General features: G+C 44.6%; 1 protein-coding gene across 3 annotated transcripts in view; it reads left to right on the top strand.

The window, feature by feature from the left end:
• Positions 1-14,779, top strand: part of LOC309568167 (carnitine O-palmitoyltransferase 1, liver isoform-like) — a 205,145-nt gene that overhangs the window by 57,016 nt on the left and 133,350 nt on the right. For all 3 annotated transcript variants that reach the window (XM_082273799.1, XM_082273797.1, XM_082273798.1), the window contains exons 2-4: positions 7,859-8,022; positions 9,345-9,484; positions 10,793-10,964. In XM_082273799.1, the coding sequence (XP_082129925.1) occupies positions 7,882-8,022; positions 9,345-9,484; positions 10,793-10,964 (453 nt within the window). In that variant the 5' untranslated portion in view covers positions 7,859-7,881. The remainder of the gene's footprint in view (positions 1-7,858; positions 8,023-9,344; positions 9,485-10,792; positions 10,965-14,779) is intronic.

Here is a 14,779-nt window from a genome sequence, read left to right as displayed (position 1 = left end):
TGGGACATTATATTTCGGTCCATCCAACACCGCCAGGTTGCACCTCCAGTCTGTTCAGGAGCTCAGTGATGCCCTGGTCCAGGTCTGGGAGGAAATACCCCAGGACACCATCTGTCATCTCATTAGGAGCATTCCCGGACATTGTCAGGCATGTATACAAGCACGTGGGGGACATACAAACTTCTGAGTACCATTTTACAATCAAATTTCAGCAAAATAGACTAACCTGCTGCATCATTTTTTCACTTTGATTTTCAGGTCTTTAAATTCAGCCCTCTGTAGGTTGATCATTTTAATTTCCATCAAATGATGTGGCATCCGTTCATCCTAACACTTTACCCAGTCCATATCAGTATAGGTATCCAGCATGATATTTTTCCCTATTGAGATCTGATGTGTTTTCAAAGCATTCCTTTAATTTTTTTTGAGCAGTGTATTTTAAGACCCCGTTCACACTGGGGCGATCCGACTTGCCGGGCGACCTCGCAGGTCGCGGCGCGCAGCTCGCACAGCGACCTCGGAGCGGCCGGCACGGACTTCATAACATTGAAGTCAATGCAGGTCGCTCCAGGTCGCCCCAAATAAGCTCCGGACCCTTTTTCTAAGTCGGAGCGACTTGTGTCGCTCCTATTAGAACGGGTCCACAGTTTCTCTATGGCAGGCGACCTACAGTGTGAACGGGGTCTTAGTTTGCTGTTGTGTGTTTTTTGTTTTTGTTTTTTTATATGAATTTCTTTTGTAGTTCTATAAAACTAACTTTGGATTATTTGGGTTTTAATGGGCACTGTAGCATGCAACTGGTGTGCTATCTGCAACTTGCTGTTCCTGAGACAATCAAGACTGGTTCTCATGTTTGCTGCCTCTTATGCTAAACTTTCAAGCTAGTTAAATATGATCAGGGAACACATTTCTTCAGTTTCTGTGGTTCTTCATTTCTATGATTTTCTATATATGTCTAATATAACTGTGTCTTTGAGCTATGTTGGGCAGCCTTGCCCACCACAGTCCCATCATAACTACTAGGCAATTTTCCTGGTCTGATATGAAGTTGGTTAGTGCAGTACTCTTTTAATGTAGCATTGCACTGCCACTGCGTTGAATAGAACTGAATAAAGAACTCTATAAAGTTCTGACATAACTTAACCACTTTACCACCGGAGGATTTTGCTGTCTTCCGTCCAGGCCACTTTTTGCGATTCGGCGCTGTGCGACTTCAACTGACAATTGCGCGGTCGTGCGACGCCGTACCCAAACGAAATTTACGTCCTTTTTTAACACAAACAGAGCTTTCTTTTGGTGGTATTTGATCACCTGTGCGATTTTTACTTTTTGCGCTATAAACAAAGAGCGTTTTTTTTTAAAAAATAACAATATTTTTAACATTTTTTTTATATGAAATTCCCCCCAAAAAAGATGTAAAAACCAATTTTTTAAAAAATTTTTGGCCAATTTGTTTTATGCTACATATGTTTGGTAAAAAAAATCGCAATAAGCGTATTTTGATTGGTTTGCGCAAAAGTTATTGCGTTTACTAACAAAGGGAAAGATTTCTGTCATTTTTGGTGTTTTTTTTTTTAACACGTAATGGCGGCGATCTGCGATTTTTTTTTTTTTTTTTTTTTTTTTTTTTTTTTTTTTTTTTTTGCGGGACTGCGACATTGCGGCGGACAGATCGGACCCTTGACTGACATTTTTGACACTTTTGGGGGTACCAGTGACACTACTGCAGTAATCAGTGCTATATATATGCACTGTTACTGTAAAAATGACACTGGCAGGGAAGGGGTTAATTTTATTGGAGAGGGAGGGGTTAATGTATGCCTGGTGCTTACTGACGTGTGGGGGGGGAGGTGACTATGTGAGTCATGGACAGATCGGATGTCCAGCTATGCTGAACAGTCCGATCTGTCACTCCCTGTCACTATGGAGATCCGCCCGCTGTGTTTACACACAGCGGGCGGATCTCCAGACTCGATCCCCGACGATCGGGTAAGAGCAGCGGCGATCGCCGCTGCTCCTCCCCTGGCCCGACTCCCGCTGTGAATGAAAACAGCGGGAGCGAGCCTCCGGCGGCGCGCAAGCGCCGCCCAGAAGGGGGAGTGTCTGACGACGTTAATACTACGTCGTCAGACGATAACGAGCCACTCTGCCGCAGTAGTATTACTGTGAGCGGTTCTAAAGTGGTTAAACAGCATGATGTGCCAAAATTGGAATTTTGGCAAAGTTCCTCCCAGCGCAAACCAGAGGCTGCTATGAATGAGCAATAAATGTAACAACAACGTCATTGACGGACACAGCTCCTGATTTTCATAACCATTGGGTTATACTGCCCCTATAGGAGTAGGACACTAGGCAGAAAAATAATCTGGCTATGCCTACGGGCATTCCCAGGGGGTATATTCCCTCTCCCTGCTATAGGTACTCAGTTTTTTTTCTGACTATTTAGGAGTATGGACCTAGTTCCCTGCTGGGATCTCTGGTCCTGGCAAATTTTTTGCTTTTAGATAGAATTTTTTTTCTCCTGTTTTTTTCCTGTGAGGTCTACAATCAGCGGTGGGCTGAATAATTTAGATCCAGTGGTCACCCCAGTCTGGCCATATGGACATAGCCCCACTGAATGGGGGCTGGCCTGCGAGTTAAACGCCTTGCAAGGTCGCATACGACCGGGTCTCAGCCGGGTCTCCTGGCCGACAGCCCCCTATTTCAATGGGTTCTGTCTGGAGCGGTGCCCGTCTGGTTCCTGGTATGGTGAGTAGCTGTCCCCCCTCTCCCCCTGGAGCAGGTGTCGGCTTTGGCGGTCTTCCCACGACCCTTGGGCACACACTCCATGGTGTGTACCTTTCTTCAGGGTGTCCGACATTTGGTTCCTGCAGTGCGGTCCCCGTTGCCGCCTTGGGACCTCAATTTGGTGCTTTCGGTCCTCCAGAAGACTCCCTTTGAGAATACTTGGGAGATACCCTTGCTTATGCTGTCTCAGAAGGTGGCATTTTTGGTGGATATCACCTCTGCGCGCAGGGTATCGGAACTGGCAGCGTTATCCTGTCGTTCACCTTACTTGATGATTCACAGAGATAAGTTGGTTCTTCGCCCCTGTCCGTCTTTCCTCCCAAAGGTTGTCTCTGATTTTCATTTAAATTAGAACATTGTGTTGCCTTCCCTGAGTCCCAGGCCGAAACATCCAAAGGAAATTGCCTTGCATGCCTTGGATGTGGTCCCTGCAATTAGGGTGTACCTGGCAGCTACGGAGTCTTTTCGGAAGTCAGACTCACTATTTGTGCCCACGGACGCGCCTCGGAAAGGGTTGTCTGCTTCCTATGCGACTATTTCCATATGGATCAGACAGACTGTGATCCAGGCCTATTCCTGCAGGGGTCAGGTTCCTCCTTTCCCTGTCAAGGCGCACTATACTCTGTTGCTCAGTGCCTCCTGGGCCTTCCATCATCAGGCGTCGGTGAGGCAGGTTTGGAAGGCGACCACCTGGTCATCGGTGCACACTTTCACAAAGTTCTATAAAGTGGATGTGTTGGCATCTGCAGATGCTTCTTTTGGCTGCCAGGGTTTTCAGGCTGCTGTTAAGGGGACTTGATCCTCTTTGAGGGTGTATTGTTTTGTGTTTTTGTTTTGGTTGCCTGATTGGCTACTGTTTTAGCCTGGGGATTTTTGCTTTTCCCACTTGCTTTGGGACGTCCCAATGGTTCTAAAGATCAGGAGCTGTGTTCGTCAATGAATGAAAGAGATGAAAATCCATTTCTCTGATGTTCATTGACGGACACAGCACCCACCCCTCTGTGGAGTTATAATTCTCCTGACACTGTAACAAAACTGAGTACCTAAAGAAAGGAGAGGGAGTCTACCCCCTGGGACTGCCCATAGTTGTAGCCAGATTATTTTTCTGCCTAGTGTCCTACTCCTGTAGGGGGCAGTATAATCCAATGGTTATGAATACTGGGCGCTGTGTCCATCAATGAACATCAGAGAATTGGATTTTATGGTAAGTCAAAAATCCAATTTTTTTTTTTTTTCTGTTTGGCCTCATTTTTTAACCACTTTCCGACTGCTCACAGTTAATATTACTGTGGCAGTGCAGCTCCCCTGGGTCTACGTCGCTGGATTCCTAGTGTTTAGACACAGAGGGAGTCGTGCCCGGGGAGGAGAGGTGGTGATTGCCGCCTCCCTCCCCCGATCGTCTGGGAAACTGTGAGAAGACCCGCTGCTTATGTAAACAAAGCAGAGGGTCTTCTCAGTGACAGACAGGAGGAGATCACTAGATTTAGCATAGCTGAACCTGCGATCTCTGGGTCTGTCACAGAACACACACACACGTCAGTAAGCATGAGGCATACATTTAACCCATTGATCACTCATAGGGTTAACTTCCCTGCCAGTGTCCTTATTACAGTAACAGTGCATATTTTTAGCACTGATTACTGTAGTAATGTCACTGGTCCCCCCTAAAGTGTCAAAAATGTCAGTTGGCGGTCCGATCTGTCTGTCGCAATGTCGCAGTCCCGCTAAAAATCACAGATCGCCGCCATTACTAGTCAAAAAAAAACAATTAAAAATGACATAAATCTTTCCCGTAGTTAGTAAACGCAATAACTTTTGCGCAAACCAATCAAAATACGCTTATTGTGTTTTTTGTTGTTTTTTTTTACCAAAAATATGTAGCAGAAAACAAATTGACCTAAAATGTTAAAAAAAAAATTTGATTTATAATTTTTTTTTTGGGGGAATGTCATATAGCAGAATGTGAAAAATATTGTTTTTTTTTTTTTCTCACAATTGTTTTTTTTTTGTTTATAGCGCAAAAATTAAAAATCGCACAGGTGATCAAATACCTCCAAAAGAAAGCTCTATTTGTGGGGAAAAAAAGGACGTAAATTTAGTTTGGGTACAGCGTCGCACAACTGCGCAATTGTCCACTAAAGTAACGCAGTGCTGAATCGTAAAATAGGGCCTGGTCAGAAAGGGGGCGAATCCTTCCGAGGCTGAAGTGGTTAAAGCTAAATGCCTCACATAATTGTCCTAAATATTGATCAGAGAATATGACGATAGAAATTTGAATGTGAACAAAATGCATTACATGTTGGCATTTCAAAACTGCTTCCATGGTTACTTTTTCTGTTTAAGGCCTCTTGCACACTGCAGCTTAAAAATGCTCAGTACAGCTTTTTTTTTTTTTTTTCTGAGCTAAAATAGAGCCCATTCATTCTTAATGTGCCTATGCACACAGCCGCGTAACTATGTTCAGTAAGATTAAAATAGAAAAATCTGCATTTTTGGTCAGTAATTTGCGCCTGATGCGCGAAAATACGTGCGAATGCGCTCAAATGACCCAAAATGCCAATGGAATACCAAGAACGCTAGAATAAATTTATGCGCAATTGCGCGCATTTGCACGCGCGAAAATGCGCGCATTACAATTACGCCAGAAAACGTACATGCTCCAACAGGAGTATCGTGTGTAAGCTGCCTTAATGGTAATTGTGTACTTTCCTCTATGTTTTCCATTGGTAAACACTGCAGCAGGTGAGCCCCACCATGGCAATCCTCTGTCTCTTCTGGCGTTTGTGAGTTTTTCAATGGACATCTATGGTCCTGATTGCTGTTTCAATGACAGATAGAACACAGATTTATAAAAACTCTTCTCGGCCTATTTTATTTCAGCTGTTGACTTTTGGAATTTCTCTTTGTTGGGTGCTATCCACTGAAATGTCTGTCTGGAATCTAGCTGCTTTAGTGATGTCTACAGATGTTGGTCATTTTCCTTTTTATGCTGCTCATAGACAAATGAATTGTTTTCTCTGATCCAGCAAAGTTTTTAACAAACTTGCATAACATTTAGTTGATTTATGTGCAAAAACAGCAAAATGGCTAGAAGTGGCTGATGTGAAGGAAAGGGATTTTCCAGCAGAATGGAAATATATCCTTGAATGAGCGTTGGTAGCAAGCGATGGTATCAGTGGGAACAATTACAGAGTGGTGGTGGAAGAGCTGCCATAATTGGCACAACAAACTGTGCCAAGAAAAATCACTTGATTCTCACAAGGCAATTATTTTGCATTTTTCTGGGGTTTTTAAATCCCATCTCTGTCTGCCCACCCCAGTGCTCCCCAATGGAGGTCCTCTGCTGTATTTCTTTTCCAACCCTGTATTTTTTAAATGTCTTGAGGTGACTACTCAACATCTCCTACTCTTTTTGGCTCGTCTGCCAGTAGGCAGTCCTCATTAAAGTGATCTTTTAAGGCAATTTTTTTTAAAATAACAAACATGTTATACTTGCATGCTCTGTGTAATGGTTTAGCACAGAGCAGCCCTGACCCTCCTCTTCTGAGGTCCCTTGCTCCTATTGAGTGCCCCAGACCAAGCAGCTTGCTACTGGGTCCATTTGCACACAGGGCTGTGGCTGGGCCCTGCCCCTTCCTTCTCATTGGCTCTCTAGCTGTGATTGACAGCAGCGGTAGCTAATGGTTTCCACTGCTGTCTCAGCTAATAAGGATTGAGAGTCCCTGGAGAGCCAAGACGCTATTACACATTCCTGGATCATTAGAGGCTGTGCAGGGTGCCATAGAGATGTCCTCTTTGAGTGGGGTGAATGATTCCCTGAACTCACAGTATGTGCTCAGTCTTTGGGTTGAATGGGCGTCATTCAGCCAGGAAGACTAGGGACATCAAGATTCGCTACGTTTCCCCCATCGCATTGCACTCTAAGCAATCGCACGGCGGTGTCCATATTATCTTAAAGCGGAGTTCCACTCAAAAGTGGAACCTCCACTGATCTGCTTCCCCCCCTCTGGTGCCACATTTGGAGGGGGTAACGGTTACCTGTTTTTAACAGTTACCCTTTCCCCACTTCCGGGAGATGGCAGCGTCGCTCGGAAGTCCTGCTTCCCCTCCCTGGGCCAATTTAGAAAGCGTGTCGCACATGCGCAGTAGGGAATAGGCTGTGAAGCCCTTACCGTACAATGAATGGCGGCGGCAGCACCCAGCAGCTGATCCGAAAATGGGCTGGGGTGCTGACATTGCGGGCTCCCTGGACAGGTAAGTGTATATGTATCAAAAGTCAGCAGCTACAGTATTTGTAGCTGCTGACTTTTTAATTTTTTATTCCCCCCCCCCCCCCCCCAGCTGGCAAAATGCAATGTGATTTCAGGTGTGGGAGAAAAAAAGGGGTCCTGCACCAATTTGGTGCTGATGCAATTTCAGCCATACAAAATGTATGACTGAAATTGCATGACAAAGACATTACATGTGATGTACACAGGAATGCGGTGCGATTCTTCTGCGAATGAAGTAGTATTTACTCAGGCACCAGTGTGAACTTAGTCTGTGTCAGCTATTTCCTGACAAATTTAGGATAAACATTACAATAATGATAAATATATAATTGCAGCATACTATACTCCCTTTGCACCACAATTTCTGTGTTCCGATGTGTTTCTGCATGTGTGTTTTTGATGCATTCCAGTGTGTTTTTTTTTTTTTTTTTTTTTTTTTTTTACCCTCTTTATTTTTTTGTTTCTTTAGCATAAGTGAGGATATGTCCGTTCTGGTGCGTTTTTGAAGCATTTTGTTGCATTCCAGATACGCTCCACACAAAAAAAATGCAACATGTTCTAATTTTGTTGAGTTGGGGCCATTGGAGTAATGTTAAACACTGCCCAGGCTTTTTTTGATAAAAAAAAAAAAAAAAAACTCACTGGACTGCATCTGGTGTGAACTGTCCCTGATATAAGCGCTACAGTTTCCTTTTTGTGTTTGTGCATAAATCTTTATTGCAACTAGCAGACAAAATCTCAGGGTTTTACAATACTTTATTTTATTACAGTTTTCTTCTTCTTTTTTTGGTTTCACATAGCTTTGGACTGAAGACCTACCACAATGGCAGAAGCCCACCAGGCTGTGGCATTCCAGTTTACAGTTACACCAGAAGGTATTGACCTTCGATTAAGCCATGAGGCTCTTAAACAGGTTTACATCTCTGGGCTCCGATCCTGGAAGAAGAAGCTAGCTCGCCTCAGGGTAAGCAGTGTGACATGATTGTTGTGTGTCTGTTCCAGCATCATTTTGTGCAATTTAACACCTTCCCACCTATAGCAGAATGATGGCTGGGCAGTTGCTGTGCGCAGTGTGGTGATCAGTGGTGAGCGGTGTCCCTCGGACACAGCGCATCACCGAGCAGGGTAAAGAGCCTATGACATAGTCTCTTTACCATGTGATCAGCTGTATCCAATCACAGCTTGTCACTTGTAAACCATTCCCGGTTATTGACATTTCCTTTCCTCCACGCTGTCAGTGTCTGAATAAAGGAAAGCCAAAAACCGTCTTTCCAGACACTAGAAATATTTACACCGATAATCGGGAATGGGAGGAGATGAAAGATCTGTGTTCTTTGTATTGCCTCAGAAATGTATTGAGGGGGCTGACATAACATGTTTTGGGATTTAAAATAAAACATTTTGTGTTGTCATCTCATGTTAAAGCGGAGTTCCGGCCACAAAATCTTTACTTTAGATTTTATGGCATCCACTTCCTTTTTGTCCCCTGTAAAAGAATTGGATATTTCCGGCTTTTTTTTTTTACTTACCTTTTTTCAGAAGATAATATACTCACCTTTACTTCCACTTCCTCCTTCCGCGGCCGCGCCGTCACTTCCTGTCCCGCAATGCCTCCTGGGAGCTCTTACTCGTCGCTCCCAGGATGCAATGGGCAATGACATAGGCGGCCGGCCGCTCCTCTCATCGCGTTATTTCCAAACAGGAAATGACGCGATGTTAGGCGGAGCCCAGTGCAGATGGCGCCATATTTAAAGAGGTTTAAAAAGCTTATTGATCTTCCGGGAGGCGGAGAATGGCTTTATAGGGGCGGCAACTTCCTCCACGCTGCCGTACCTATGGAAACATACTATGCCGATCACATAGTACTGGGCATGCACGACATTTCGCGCTGGATTCACCGGCCTCCTCCCTGTAGAAGCAGGGCAGACATTTCCCCAATGCGGACTCGGCTAACCCGGACAAAGATTGCCCCGCTCTGCGCAGATTATATAAAGTAAGATTTTATGATTGCCTAACTCTTATTTAACTGTATAAAACAGGATTAGCAGATATATAAAGGTCAGTGGGTCACTGTTTGGGGGGTATTTAAAAAAAAAAGATTCTGTGGCCGGAACTCCTCTTTAAGCAGAAATGTATCCTTCAGTATTTGCAGATTGTTTATAGTGATAAATCAAAAGGGAAAAGGAAGTGAATGTACTATAGAAACGAGAAATGTACAAAATGTTGTGGTTTTTGTTTTTTTTCATTGACGCGCTTTAATACATTCTACTGTTCTTCATTTTCCAGAATAGTTTCATTACTGGTGTCTATCCTGCCAGTCCTTCAAGCTGGCTGTTTGTGGTGATTGCCATCATGGGAACGATGTACGCTCGTGTAGACCCATCCATGGGAATGATTGGCAAAATCAAAGAACATCTGCCAGTCAGGTATGTAATATATATAGAGGAGCGGTGCAGAATGGTAGTGATGTTGGCCATAATGGAGTGCAAATGTTAACATTCCAAAGCAAAACTAAAGGCGTTCATACCTCTGCTCCTACAGTCTTTTTCCAGGTGCTGATCTTTGGCCCGTCTTGATTGGCCTGTGTGAGATAATGTAATTTATCCTAGAAAAATGGCACTGTGCTGCAAGTGTAAAGGGAATTAAGCATACGCAACTCTGTTCACATTATGCAGAGATTTGCAAACGGGCGTGTAAGTTTATTGTATTGTAGAAGGAACATTGCATATCTCTTCTGCAATAAAGAGCCTGCCTGCCCTGTAAAATAGAAAAAATTGTGTTGTTATTATAATTTAGGAATTATTCAGGATTCGTGTAGGTCCAACAATTTGTGCAGCCCTTTACAAAATGAAGTATTGCAAAGATCTTCAGAAACATGGTAAAAGCATGGTAGAATCTTTGAAAAAAGTGTTGGAAATTGTTTCCTATCTAGTCAAGATCTCTTTGAACCACTAATAATGCAGGGGGTTTGATACCTGAAATATATAGTCTGCACAGCTTACACAGGAGAATCTCTTTGGAAATAATGGCAGTAGAGCTTTTTTCCAAGGTTATACCTGCTTAGCTCAAATGTGCTTGAGGGGGATTGGAGGACCTTGACTATGAAGAGCGTCTACAATCGCTTGATTTATTCTCCCTGGAGAAGAGACGTCTGAGGGGGGACATGATAGCAATTTATAAATATCTTAATGGGGATCCCAGCTTAGAAAAAAAGCTGTTCATTCGAAGGGATTGCATGAGGACTCGAGGGCATACAATGCGATTAGAGGAGAAGCGTTTTAATCACAGGCAACGTGGGGGGTTCTTTACTGTTAGGGCTACAAGATTGTGGAATTCTCTACCACAAGAGGTGGTTTCTGCGGGTAGTATGGTGGCTTTCAAAAGACTCTTAGACTTACATCTCAAGGATCAGAACATTCAGGGGTATGTGAGATGAGTACAGCCACACACACCTACACAGGTTGAACTGGATGGACTATTGTCTTTATTCAACCTCACCTACTATGTAACTATGTAACTATGTGCTGAGTAGTGGCTTTGTGTCCAGGTCTATCTGTCAATATTTTTTCTTTGTTATTAAAAATGCGGTGCTATTTTTGGGGTTGCCTTAGAATTATGTGGCCTTTTTTTAGATGTAATTAAATCGTAGTGGAATGTGCAGATATTCTATATGTTCTGCTAACTTTTCTAATGTGTTGCAACATTGGTGATTTCTTTTCATTATGTCTTTGCAGTAGCTACCTATCTCACCAGGGTCAGAGCATTATCAGCGCCCTACTTTTCTCCACAGGCCTGTGGTTTGCACTTATCATGACTATGCGTTACATTCTGAAACAGCTCTTATCGTACCATGGCTGGATGTATGAACAGCATGGCAAGATGTCTGCCACCACCAAGCTGTGGCTGGTAAGAGGCTTTTATGTATACATGTATGGTGTGCCGTGGTACAGGATGTAAAACACAGTGTGCAATTTGCTGTGATAGCGAGTATAGAATATATAGTACAGTGTTTGGATTCAAGCAATGAGAAGTAGACTGTACAACCTAGTATGCAGATTGGAGTGTGTGGATATAGAATAAAAGGACTGGTAGATTATCATAGAATAATGTCTTTGTCTTGTCTTAAATCTACCACTTTTTTTTTTTTATTATACTCCACATCACTCCAATTTACTTATAGTGCTGTATGTCGCCTTCAGAATAACCCCATTCCAGTTTTTTTTTCCCACAGCTTACCTGTAAAATTAATTTCTTGGTGTACATCACAGGGCACAGAGCCATATTCATTACGTATAGGTTATAGGCCACCTTCAGGTGAATGGACACTGGCAACCAATCGGACAGGAAGTCCCCCTATATAACCCCTCCTCAGGGGAAGGGAAGTATCTCAGCCTTGTAGCAAGTAATAAATACCCTATACAAGAGGGGAGAGACCTCTGTGTCCCGCAATGTACTCCAAGAAATGAATTTTACAGGTAAGCTGTAGAAAAAAAATCCATATTTCTCATTTGTTCATTTATGGACACAGCTCCAGATCTTCTTGACCCTTGGGTTTATGCTTCCCTGTACAGGAGTAGGACACTAGGCGGATAAAAGTTTGACTACGCCTATAGGGCAGTCCCAGGGGGTATACTCCCACTTCCTACTATAGGCCTTCAGTTTTTTTCTGCCTAGTCAGAAGTGAGGACCTAGCTCCTTGTTGGGATCTCTGTTCCTAGCATTTATTTCCTTTTTTTTAAAACTAATGTTTTTTATTTTATTATTCTCTTTTTCTGTGAGAACTAAAATCAATTTTGTTACTGTGAAAACTGCAATCAACTGCCAGATTGGGCGACGGACTGGATATCTATACTAGATCTTTAGTCTTCCCAGTCTGGCCAGCGAGCGGGACCCAACCTTAGCTCCGCGTAGGTTGGCCGCAAAATAGCCCCACTAGACGGGGGCTGCCGGCGAGTTAAACACCTCGCGAGGACACACAGCCCTGGTCACGGCCCTAGTCATGACCTGAGTGGCAGCGTGCCTCTGGCCTGCAGCGCCCCCATTCCGAGTAAAAAAATCCTTAATAGGTTTATCCTAGGTAATATTCAAACCATATGTATAATTAAAAATATCAGTGGTGAAACATGTGCTAATTTTACAATAGGCTATATACATTTACTATATATATATATATATATATATATATATATATATATATATATATATATATATATATATATATACACACACACGTGGGGGTCCCGGGAGCTGCGTGTAGCCGCTCTTTTGCCGTGGATGACTACATGTACATTCGGCGGCCATTTTTTGTAGTTTCCCAGTGTTATCAAACCATGTTTTTGAATCCTATGGAGCGGTGAATCAGCGGTGGGTCTTTAGTGGCAGTTACAGGACATCCTCTTTCTCTTTCATGGCCGGTTCCATTCTGCGGCTGGTTTTTGCCATAACCTTGGTTTCCCAGACCTTAACGAAATGGGCTAAGCTCCTGCACCAAGATTTGAAAGGGGGACAACCTCCTCCTCACCTGGCAGACCAGTTGGTCCAGGGGTTGCAGTATATCTGTGATGCCTCTCTGGATGCAGCCCCCCTTAGCCCGTAGGGTGTCTGTGACATTGGTCACTCTTCGCCGCAAGATATGGCTGAAATACTGGTCTACGGACCAGGCTTCCAAGAGGGTATTGACGGAACTCCCTTGTTCGCAGCTTCCATGGAAGAGATTATTAAGGGTCTTACTGGAGGTAAGAGTACTCTGCTTCCACAGACTACCAGGAGCAAATGGTCTCGTCGCAAACGTGGCCCTTTCTTCTATGCCCATAAGCGGTCCTTTCGTCCCTCAGGATCTAAGGACCAGGAATCAATCAAAGTCCGCCAGTAAACCTGCAGGGGGTTCCAAGAGGCCCTGGCCTGGTAAATCTAGAGCGGGTTCCCCCAGGACTGCAGAAAAGCCCGCTTCTGTCTGAAGGGGCACCCTCACCAGTATTTGGGGTGAGGGGACGTCTTCGCTTTTTTCCTGGATCCGTGGACCTCCTTGATTCAAGACAAATGGGTTCACGGGTTGATTTGTTCCGGTTAAAAGATCGAGTTCCGGTCCTTGCCTCCGGCAAGGTTCTTTCCTTCCAACCTTGATTTGGCCCCAGATTGCTTATGATGTCTTCTTGTGGGCGGTACAGGATCTGCTTTCACAGGAGGTCATTGTAACAGTTCCGGAATCGGATTACTTTTAGAGGTTTTATTCAAACCTATTTACTGTTGCCAGGAAGGAAGGCAAGGTCCGTCCAATTCTGGACCTCAAGGCCTTGAACCGCTTCGGGTTCTGAAATTGCGAATGGAATCCATTTGCATGGTAGTGGCATCTCTTAATTAAGGGGATTTCCTTGCCTCTATCGAGATCAAGGACGCTTAAATTCATTTCCAAATATATGTTAGGCATCAGCGTTTCCTTCGCTCTGCCGTGGGCGATGAGCACTATCAATTTGTGGCATTACCTTTGGTCTCACCTCAGCTCCTCGGGTTTTCACAAAAGTTTTGGCCCCGGTGTTAGCAACAAGGCAGAAGGAAGTAGTGGTACTGGGCTACTTGAACAATCTCCTTCTGCGAGCAGAGTCCCTGAATGCCTTTAAAGACCGTCTGGATATTTCGGTGCAAACTCTGCAAGAGTTCAGATGGAAACAGAATTTCCAAAAATCTGTTCTGGTCCCGTCCATTAAGCTGGATTATCTTGGCCTGACCCTGGGCATGGTCTCGGGTGTTTCTTCCGGAGGTGAAACTCCACAAGTTGCAGGATGCGATACGGCTCCTGTTGTCCAGCCGGTGGTCATATCTCAGTACTGGAAGTACTGCAAGTACTGGACTTGATGGTCTTTACCTTCAAGGTGGTTCAATTGCTCAGTTCCATACCAATCTCTGCAAAAGGAGATTCTTGCCAAATGGAACAAGAACCCACAGTCTCTAGACAATCTGATCCTGTGTACGAGAGGATCCCTGATCCTGTGTACGAGAGGATCCCTGATCTGGTGGCTCCGCTCTCTGGCGCTTCGACAGGGAAAATCCTTTCTCCTCTTGTACTTGACGGTGGTTACCACAGATGCCTGCCTGTCCAGGTGGGGAGGTGTCTTGGGCACGGATTGTGCTCAGGGGGATTAGACTCTGAAGGAGTGCAACCTGCCGATCAGTATCCTGGAAATTCTGGTAATCAGACTATGCCTGACTCAATGGACGGATCGTCTGCAGGGGCGCCCAGTAAGGATTCAGTCAGACAATGCCACAAACGTGGCATATGTCAATCATCAAGGGGGCACCCAAAGTGCCCTAGTGGCCCGGAAAGTAGCCGGTTTCTAATGTGGGCAGAAGGCTTTGTTCCAGCCATCTCTGCTGTGCATATTCCAGGGGTAGAAATTTGGCAGGCGGACTTCCTCATTCGGCAGACGTTTGATCAAGGCGAATGATCTCTCGACCGGGAGGTGTTTCATCAACTGTGTCTCCGGAAGGGGACCCCCAATGTGGACCTGTTGGCCTCTTGTCCCAACAGGTAGGTGCAGAGGTTCATAGCAAGGTCTTGGGAACCTGTGGCTGACGCTCTGGTGACCCCCTTGGGGCCATTATCGTCTGGTATACGCATTTCCTCCGATAACTCTTCTGCCGAAACTCCTGCGACGAATCGGGGTAGAAGGGATTCCGGTCATCCTAGTGGCCCCGGACTGGCCTCGCAGGTCTTGGTACACAGA

The sequence above is a fragment of the Pelophylax lessonae genome (assembly GCF_965119305.1).
Source record: "Pelophylax lessonae genome assembly, chromosome: 12".
Classification (NCBI taxonomy): domain Eukaryota; kingdom Metazoa; phylum Chordata; class Amphibia; order Anura; family Ranidae; genus Pelophylax; species Pelophylax lessonae.
This window is presented reverse-complemented; position numbering and strand designations above follow the sequence as displayed.